General features: G+C 38.8%; 1 protein-coding gene across 1 annotated transcript in view; it reads left to right on the plus strand.

The window, feature by feature from the left end:
• LOC141502923 (beta-1,3-N-acetylglucosaminyltransferase lunatic fringe-like) overlaps window positions 1-6,687 on the plus strand; it is a 29,540-nt gene extending 22,853 nt beyond the window's left edge. The window contains exons 7-8 of the mRNA XM_074207913.1: window positions 668-753; window positions 1,603-6,687. Coding sequence (XP_074064014.1) covers window positions 668-753; window positions 1,603-1,669 — 153 coding nt within the window. The 3' untranslated portion in view covers window positions 1,670-6,687. The remainder of the gene's footprint in view (window positions 1-667; window positions 754-1,602) is intronic.
• Window positions 6,688-10,615: the final 3,928 nt, after the last annotated feature.

A 10,615-nucleotide genomic window follows, 5' to 3' on the forward strand; every position in this document is an offset into this window, starting at 1 on the left:
CAACACAGATCTCTACATTTTATAATCTTAAGAGAATTACCTTGATTGCTTGACCAATTAAGTGAATTGTCCAGGTTCACAAAGCCAGTATGTATGTGTCAGATATGGGACCTTGTGTCAGATATGGGACCTTGAACCCAGAATCCCCTGGGTCTGAACCTGCTTTTTAATTGGCTATTCCACAATGCCTCAATTATGATTATGAATACTATAATAAAGAAAAGAAACTTTAAGGCATTTTATCTGAGTCCATATTTGAAGGGCTGGTGCTCTATCCACTGCGCCACCTAACTGCCCAAGAAAAGAAATTTTAGAGGTGAAAGGGGCCTTAAAAATTATCTAGTCCTGGAATCCATGAACTTGGTTTTGTGTTTTTTTAATATTTTGATAAATAATTCAATATAACATTTTATGCATGTTAAGATGCTATTCCAAGAAGGGAAGGGGTTCATAGGCTTAAAAAGGAACCAGTGGCATAAAAAACTAAAATTCTAAATAAACCCCCCTTTTCAGCTCAATCAATTCTAAACTAGGTGCTAAGGATTCAAATATCAAAATTGTCAAGATAGTCATTACCCTCAAGTCACTACCACTACATTCTATAGACATCATCCTTATCCTTAAAACTGCTGATTCAGCTATTTTTCCTCTTATTCTGGTCATTTAGGTGACACTGAGCTATGGGATGTTTGAAAACAAAAGAAATTCCATACATATGAAAGGTGCATTCTCTGTGGAAGCTGATCCTTCTAGGTGAGACTCAGGTCCCCAACTTGTGCCTTCCCCTTGCCCACTCACTGGAGCCCCAGGAAGGGAATCTGAAACAGATTTTGAGACCCCCCCACACACAATCTACAGCCATAAAGACATCCATCTTTTACCTGTCACATCTGCTAGATTCCTGATTGGATCTAGTCTTCACTATATTTTTTGGACTAGATGATGTCAGGCTCAAAATAATGGAAAATTACCCAAGATTTATTGTTTCCCCAAATTGTAATGATCTGTCTAAGCAAAAATGTAATTGGGTTCCTTATCACTGGAAGTGATACAAGATTTCCAAGTACAATTTTTTTTTCATTATGAGATCTCTAATTTCTTCAGGACAAGCTCAGGGGGGTATTTTGATTTTTTTTACTAATTGGAAAAATGCAACTTAAATGTTTTATAGACTGAGAGAATTGCTTGGGGTCAATTTATTTAGCACCTAAGATATTTATTCAAAGAAGGACAAAAATTCAGTCTATCTTTAAAGAGCTCATATTGGAATGGAGGAGACAAGTAAACTATGTATATGAGATAAGTGCAAATAGATGGAAATTAAACCCAGAGGAAAGGCTGTAGTGGTGGAGAGGAAGAAAGTAGGAAAGGCCATCCAAGTTGCTGATATTATGTCAGAGGTGGCCTAAAAGTCATTTTTCCCTAACTCGGGAGCCAACTCTCATCTATTATGCTAGACAACCTTGCCACCTGCCTTCCAAATCCTCTTTTTCATGGTAAGGAAGCAGAAAAATATATATATATATATAAAATGACCACATCATAATCAGGATCTATGTTTTCAAGACTAACCCTTTGATTTTCTCTCCTTTCATTCCATAGGTTCCGCTCTATCCACTGCTTGCTGTACCCGGACACTCCGTGGTGTCCTCGTAACGTGGTCTACTAAGAGACTTTACGTCTGTCCTTTAACCCTCGTCCCTGAGTTCCCCTGGTATCCAAAGGGCTCATGGGACCTGCGTCATGTTCTTGTCCTTGCTGTGCTCGTCATGCACAGTTGTGTGGGTGTGTGTGTTTGTGTAATAGGCTGCTGTGTGGCCCATGGTTACTGAGCTGGGGTGGGAAGAGAGGCAAGGAGATAAGGGATGTCTCTCTGGACCTTGCCTCCACCACTGTCTTCTCATCCTGGAGGAAGAGGAGAACCTAAAGCCTGGAAGAAAACAAAGAAGAGTTAGGTAGGGGAGGTGTCACCATCAATGAACCTGACCTGCTTCCCAGTGGCATTGCTGGAAGTTGTCCCAAGATGGTCCTTGGAGGTGTGTTGTCTGTTTCCTGTATCAGCTGCTTTCTCTCCAACGGGACCAATTTTTCCCTGGTGCTGCTGTCTTTAGATCACTCCTGAGTGACTTTCCTAACCCTTGACCATTCCTGGGACCATCTGAATCATCTCTTCTTCTCCTCCTCCTTCTTGTGTTCTATTCCAGGCTCCGGATCCTATCCAGATGAAGGTTTTAATTTGTAAATCGTCAGTTGGGGTGGGAGAGGGAATATGTGTAGGAGAGCTGTAGGAGAGCGGGGGATTAGAAGATGAGGGAGGAAGAAAGATAGTGGGGGATTTAAAAGATTTCTGAATATCTGTCCTGGTTTGGGGGAAATGGAGTACATTGCAAGGAGATACTGGAATTTGAGGGAAGAGCAAATCCCTTTTACCTGAGACCCTCAATCTCCTGGGAAGTGGCATATTCTGTAACAGAGGAAAGAGAAAATGTGAGTAAGTGTGTGTGTGTGTGTGTGTGGGTGGGTGTGTGTGTGTGTGTATGTGTGTGTGGGTGTGAGAGCTGTGGTCTCCTCAGGACCCCAGATTCACTGAAGGGAGAGACAAGACCTTGGAGCAGAGGGGCAGAGAAAAGCCCAGAATCTTTTGCTCCAGCCCTTGGGGCTTACTGTTATTGACTGAACTATTTTCAGTCCCAGATAACTATGCAGTATTTATATGGAATTAACCATCAGTGGTTAATTGAAGAGAAATAGAGAAATGTATAATGGTATTTTGTTATTGTTCTAGAAGGTATTGTGGTTAAGGTGGAGAGAGACAGATGGCCATATTGCCAGGATGCATATCAGTCATTCTGTCTCGGGGTTCAGTGTCCCCTTTCAGGACCAGGCATCTGTTCAGTTATATCTTTTGGAAACTTTGCTTAATGGGAAGGGGATAGATATGCCCTGTAACTTCCCTATCACTTCTATCAAGTAGCAAATGGCCTGTGAATTCATGGGTCAAGGTGAGCTGAGCAGTGCTTAGGTCCAGGGAAAGGGCAAGGTCAACAGTCCAGAACAAGAGCCCTCTTGGCTTGCCACCATACCAAGCTGTGAGGAGCCATTGGAACCCTCCACTGTTCCAGGGCACTTGAACACATCCTGGGGCTGGGGGTGAGCTGGGTCTTGCTACTCCTAATGTAGCTCCTGGGGTGGGGACTTCCATCTTTGACCCTGCATTTGGGGTCCTCAGGCTAATATCTGAGTGTTTCTGGGTGGCTGAGCCCAGATCTTTGCTTTGTCTCCTTCCAATAACTGGGCAGAGTCAGAGCTGAATATTCCCTATCTGAGGTTGAATGAATTGGCCCATACTGGGTGCGTCTGTAAATATTGTACTTGAACAGTATTTTTTTTACTGTTATCTTTTAAAAGAGGAAAAAAAAGAAAAAGAAAGAAAAGTAGTTTTTTTTTTGTTTATGTGTATTTTACCTTTTCTGTGGATCGGAAAAAAACAAAAACCAAACTTCTGATAATCTTGTTTTTAAAATTAAATTGGAATATCTTATAACCTTGTACTTATTTATATATTCCAGTATCTGGAATCTATCTATTCTTTTTCCTACTTAGTCCCGTTTCTGTTTGTATGTTTCGTTTTTGTTGGGTTTTGTTTATTGTTTTGTTTTTTTTTTTACAAAAACATAGGGAAAAAAACAAGGGAAAAAAGTTCTCAGGGAATTAAACCTTATTGTTACTACCATGGTCACCCTGTGGTACCCAACATTCTTTGCTTTCAATAAAGCAGCTTTATTTGCTGATAACAAATATGATGTGTGGTTTTATATGCTGGTGCTTACTCATTTGTATTTCTAAAAATTTGTTCACAATAGCCCTTTGAAGTAGGCTGTGCAGGTGCTATCATTCCCATAATATAGATGGGAATACTTGTCATAGGTCCTTTAGCTAATTAATACAGGGTTCACCTTAAACTCAAAACCCAATCTTCTGATGAATCCTATACTAACTAGACCATGTTTTTACATCTACATATGTGACTGAGGCTTTGTTGTATTCAGATTCCCCATCTTAGCTTCAAAGGAGCAATAAAATCTGAGTTAACTCTAAGTCCAATCATAATCCAAAAGGAAAAACCCCTTCTCTAATATAACCTGGCAAGTGGTCATCTAAGGCTCGATAGGAAGACTTCCAGGTTGGAAAACCCACTACTTCTCAAGACAGTTGAACATTCTGCTTTTGGATACTTTTGGTTGATAGAAAGGTTTCCCCCCAACACCTGTAGCCCAAACTGACCTTTTAATGCAATTTCTGTCCACTCACCTTGGATCAATCTTCTGAAATTAAACCAGTTTAATGCCATATTGACAACCCTTCAAATACTTGAACATGGCTATTGTCCACTCCAGTCTTTTCAAGCTAAGCATCCCTTTTACTTTCAGTGGTCTCCATATGATATGTAAAGTATTATCCTTAAAGTTGAATACCCAATGTTTAGACTGCATGTACTTAGTATATACAAAAACTACTTCATCTCAGAACTGGATGGCAGCAAATCTGCTCCCAGTGAATGGTAAGTGGATGATGAAATCTTGAAATGCTACTTCTGTGATTTGGATAAATAAAACATCTGGTCCAGGAAGTATGCAGAGAAGAAAGTCCTGTGTAAAGTTAGGACCTGAGGATTATATGATGCACACATGAGCTTGAGGTCTGATTATATACAACAGGGATGAGAAAAACATGACACCTTCCAACAATTGTCTAAAAAGGGAGAACATTCCATGGTTTAATCAAGTGGTATGGTGGGGGTGAGGGGAGGATTTGAGGAAATCTTAAATACTTTATGCTTTCCTGAGAACAACCTTTCTTTATTGAGTAAGAATTTGGAATGAGAGTAGAGGTAGTGGGTATGGAAGTCAATGGAAATGAAAATTCTTGCCCTAGGGGAGTACTTATCACCCATTTGAGAGACTGGACTGATGCTATAGGAAGAAAATTTTTTTTTTAGAAAGATTTTATTTATTTTGAGTTTACAATTTTTCCCCCCATTCTTGCTTCCCTCCCACACTCCACAGAAGGCATTCTGCTAGTCTTTACATTGTTTCCATGGCATACATTTATCTAAGGTGAATGTGATGGGAGAGAAATCATATCCTTAAGGAAGAAAAATAAAGTATAAGAGACAGCAAAATTGCATAATAAGATAATGAGTTTTTCCCTAAGTTAAAGAGGTCTTTGTTTAAACTCCACAATTCTTTCTCTGGATACAGATGGTATTCTCCATCCCAGATAGCCCAAAATTGTGCCTGATTGTTACACTGATGGAATAAGTGTCCATTGATCATCACCCCTATGTTGCTGTTAGGATGTACAATGTTTTTCTGGTTCTGCCCATCTCACTCAACATCAGTTCATGCAAATCTTTCCAGGCTTCCCTGAATTTCCATCCTCCTGGTTTCTAATGGAACAATAGTGTTCAATGATATACATGTACTATAGTTTGTTAAGCCATTCCCCAATTGAAGAACATTCACTTAATTTCCAATTCTTTGCCACCACAAACAGGGCCGCTATGAATATTTTTGTACAAGTGATATTTTTACCCTTTTTCATTATCTCTTCAGGGTATAGACCCAGTGATGGTATTGCTGGATCAAAGGATATGCACATTTTTGTTGCCCTTTGGGCAAAATTCCAAATTGCTCTCCAGAAAGGTTGGATGAGTTCACAGCTCTACCAACAATGTATTAGTGTCCCAGATTTCCCACATCCCTAGGAAGAAAATTCTTGAAAGAAGTCTTCTGCCCTTCTCCCAACCCCCTTTTTGGAGATCCCAGTTGAGCTTTGTTCACAGATGTACAGAATGAGGAGGGAGGATGTAGATGCTACCTTTGCCCCTTCACCCCCATACACCTAGGTAGACTGATGTGGGTACCAGTATTCTACCCCAGGGATCAACGACTGGCAGCAGCTACCAATAGAATGACCCAAGTCCTTCAACATTCCACCACCACTGAACCAAATATGCTCCCAAATGATAGAATTCTCTGCTTCTACTCTGAGTCCTTCACTCCAAATTCCTTTGTCCTATCTTCTAGAACAAGTTCATCCACTACTTTTCCTCGCCTCATGCACTAAGAAAGGACAGCTTGCAAGACTGGAGATGAAATTAGCTTGCAGCTCAAGTTCAATAGAATTTTCACGACTTGCCAGAACTGGACATGACTTGCCAGATGGGCCTTAGAGATAATGTGGTCCTCCCCCCTCCTCCATATGAGGGAACTCCAGATACCTGAATACTAAAGTGTCTCCCCACAAAGGGCTTGCTTTGTCTTTTTATTTTGTTGTTGATCCAAAAGATTAATTTGAAAATGTAAGTGGTGTGTGTTTTATTTTAATTGGAGAGAGGAGAAGAAAATGTGTCTGAAGGAAGAGGAGAATTAATGACAGTGATAGACAAGGAGACCCAAACAAGCAGAACAGATTTAAAACTAGAGAATTTTTAAAAATGCAAACTGTAGGGGTGGCTAGGTGGCAAAGCTGATAGAGCAAGGGTTCTGGAGTCAGTATTTCCTGAGTTCAGGTCCTGTCTCAGACACCTAGCTGTGTGGCCTTGGGCAAGCCACTTAATCTCATTTGCCTTGCAAAAACCTAAAAAAAATGCAAACTGTACATAATGGTTTTATTTGCAATATTTTTCTGTTCTGAGTATATGGAAATTTCCATACATATTTTTTGATGTTTGTCAAATTCAGATTGACCAATTATTTTTAAATTAAAATTTAATAAATAAAATAATTTTTTAAAAAAGAAAGAAAAACATAACTGAACATTTCTCCTTTTTTTTAAATTCCCCCTCAGAACCTGACTAGTCCTTATTTTATTTAGCTAATGGATTCTTACCACATTCCTGGGATCTTGTTTCCCTCAGCTTTGTAAGACTACCTAAAGGACAAGCTATTTATCTCAATACACAGCTCTCTGGCTTCTTTGCATTTCTCTTGCCTCCTACCTCTCCTTCTTTGACTGTGAAGTCTCTTTCATAATGAAGGTTCTGTAATCTGGATTGTTACCTAAAAAATCATTGAGAAAAGAAGTTGGAATAAATCCATGAAGAAAATTGGTATAGTGACCCCTTTAAATACAAAATACAATTTGGGATCCTAGGTTTAGAGGTAGAAAGGACCTTTATGGGAATCTGGTTCAACCAATTAGGGAAACTAAGGCTCAGAGATGTTAAGTGGCTTAAGTGGAGTATTCAACTCCACATCTTCTATCTTCAGATCCATCCCTTTTCCCACAGTCCCTAACTTCTTTCCCCCTTTTGAGCCTGGTTCAAACAGGGGTAGTTTGCTCAGTTCATCGGTGCAATAATCAGGGACAATTTAGGGTATGTGCAATGGAAAATACCATCTGTATCCAAAAAAAAGAATTGTGGAGTTTAAAGAAAGACCAAAGATTATCATCCTTAATTTTTTTTTTTAGGTTTTTGCAAGGCAAACAGGGTTAAGTGCCTTGCTCAAGGCCACACAGCTAGGTAATTATTAAGTGTCTGAGGTTGGATTTGAACCCAGGTACTCCTGACTCCAGGGCCGATACTTTATCCACTGCGCCACCTAGCTGCCCTGTCATCCTTAATTTTTAAAAACGTTATCTTATGTATTAATGTAAGTTTTCCATCTATTATATTTTATTTTTTCCTTAAGGATATGATTTTTCTCTCAACACATTCAATTTTGATCAATGTATAGCATGGAAACAATGTAAAGATTATCAGACTAGCGGCAGCTAGGTGGTGTTGGGGTGGCTAGGTGACGTAGTGGATAAGCACAGGCCCTGGAGTCAGGAGTACCTGGGTTCAAATCCAACCTCAGACACTTAATAATTACCTAGCTGTGTGGCCTTGGGCAAGGCACTTAACCCTGTTTGCCTTGCAAAAAAAAAAAAAGATTATCAGACTGCTTTCTGTGGGGTGGGGGGAGGGAAGTGAGTTGGGGGAAATGGCAAAATTAAAAAAACAACAAAAAAATCAGATAAAAAGCAAAAACATGTAATTAATTTTATTCTGAACTTAACAGAAAGAAAATGATCATTTTCATTTATATAGAACAGAAAAAAGATTGAATATGGAACAGTGATTCCATTGTAAATAGCTTGCTTATCTTTTTAAGTATATAAACTATTAAAGTGGCAACTTTTTTAAATAAAAGATTTTACTTATTTTGAGTTTTACAATTTTTTCCCCTAATCACGATTTCCTTCCCCCACCCCCCCACAGAAGGCAGTTTGTTAGTTTTTACATTGTTTCCATGGTATACATTAATCTCAGTTGAATGTGATGAGAGAGAAATATCCTTAAGGAAGAAAAATAAAGTATAAGAGATAGCAAAATTACATAATAAGATAATAATTTTGTTGTTTTTTTAAATTAAAGGTAATAGTCTCTGGTCTTTGTTCAAACTCCACAATTCTTTCTCTGGATATAGATGGTATTCTCCATCCCAGATAGCCCCAAATTTTGCCTAATTGTTGCACTGATGGAATAAGCATCCATTGATCATCACCCCCATGTTGCTGTTAGGATGTACACTGTTCTTCTGGTTCTACTCATATTGCTCAGCATCAGTTCATGCAAATCCTTCCAGGCTTCCCTGAATTCCCATCCCTCTTGTTTTCTAATAGAACAATGGTGTTGTTCCATGACATTCCTATACCACAGTTTGTTAAGCCATTCCCCAATTGAAGGGCATTCACTTAATTTCCAATTCTTTGCCACCACAAACAGGGCTGCTATGAATATTTTTAAACAAGTGATATTTCTACCCTTTTTCATAATCTCTTCAGGGTATAGACTCAGTCAGTAGTGGTATTGCTGGATTAAAGGGTATGCTCATTTTTGTTGCCCTTTGGGCATAGTTCCAGACTGCTCTCCAGAAAGGTTGGATGAGTTCACAGCTACACCAACAATGTATTAGGGTCCTAGATTTCCCACATTCCTTCCAACATTGATCATTGTCCTTTCTGGTCATGTTGGCCAATCTGAGAGGTGTGAGGTGGTACCTCAGAGATGCTTTAATTTGCCTTTCTCTAATAAGTAGTGATTTAGAGCAATTTTTCATATTACTATGGATTGGGGCAGCTAGGTGGCGCAGTGGATAGAGCACCAGCCCTGGAGTCAGGAGTACCTGAGTTCAAATCTGGATTCAGACACTTAATAATTACCTAGCTGTGTGGCCTTGGGCAAGCCACTTAACCCCATTGCCTTGCAAAAAAAGAACCCCCCCCCAAACAAAAACAAAACATATGACTATGGATTGTTTTGACTTTCTTATCTGTAAATTGCCTTTGCATATCCTTTGGCCATTTGTCAATGGGAATGGCTTGTTTTTTTGAAAATTTGACTTAGTTCTTTGTATATTTTAGAAATGAGCCCTTTGTCAGAAATACAAGTTGTAAAAATTGTTTCTCAATTTACTATATTTCTTTTCTTTTCTTTTCTTTTCTTTTTTTTTAGGTTTTTGCAAGACAATGGGGTTAAGTGGCTTGCCCAAGGCCACAAGGCTAGGTAATTATTAAATGTCTGAGACCGAATTTGAACCCAGGTACTCCTGACTCCAGGACCGGTGCTTTATCCACTGTGCCACCTAGCCGCCCCACTATATTTCTTTTGATCCTGGTTACAGTGGTTTTGTCTGTGCAAAAGCTTTTTAATTTAATGTAATCAAAATATATCTAATTTGTTTTTAATGATGTTCTCCATCTCTTCCTTGGTCATAAATTGCTTCCCTTTCCATAATAGATCTGAGAGGTAAACTATTCCTTGATCTTCTAGTTTGCTTATAATATTTTTTTTATGTTTAAATTCTGTATCCATTTTGATCTTAACTTGGTATAGGGTATGAGGTACTGGTCTAATCCTACTTTCTTCCATACTAACTTCCAATTTTCTCAACAGTTTTTATTGAAGAGAGAGTTTTTATCCCAATAGCTGGACTCTGGGTTTATCAAACAGCAGATTACTGCAATCATTTCCTGCTATTGTACCTAGTCTATTCCACTGATCCACCATAAAGTGGCAGCTTTCAAAGTTATCCTGCCAATCTATGATTCCTTCTGGCTTTCCTTCTTTTCTCTACTGTGCATTTAAAAAAATGCTAGATTTTTAAAAGTAAGATATTTTATTTTCAAGTATAAACATTTAATGAAACCGCAAAACAAGGAAAAATCCTCTGGGATGTGTTATGATGAATAGATAAGAATAATCATACAGTTGAAACAGAGTAGGACATTTAGGGGGTGGAAAGATTGTTAAATAAAGTCAGTTCCAGAGCATCTGAACTTGGGGTCTGTGAGCTTTTTAAAAAAAATATTTTTGTAAATGTATTTCAATATGATTCACACACACACACACACACACACACACACACACACACACACAGGTTAAGAACCCCTACACTAATCTAATCCCCTTAATTTACCGATCAGGGAACTGCAATTCCAAAAAGGGGATTTGCAATTAGTTCAAGGTCAAACAGTTGGCAAGTTTGGTGTTTTCTGGTGTTGATTATTTCCTTTCACCCAAGATGATCAATGCACTCCTCTTCATCACTTTGTGAGTTGCTAC

The sequence above is a fragment of the Macrotis lagotis genome, chromosome X, assembly GCF_037893015.1.
Source record: "Macrotis lagotis isolate mMagLag1 chromosome X, bilby.v1.9.chrom.fasta, whole genome shotgun sequence".
Lineage (NCBI taxonomy): Eukaryota > Metazoa > Chordata > Mammalia > Peramelemorphia > Peramelidae > Macrotis > Macrotis lagotis.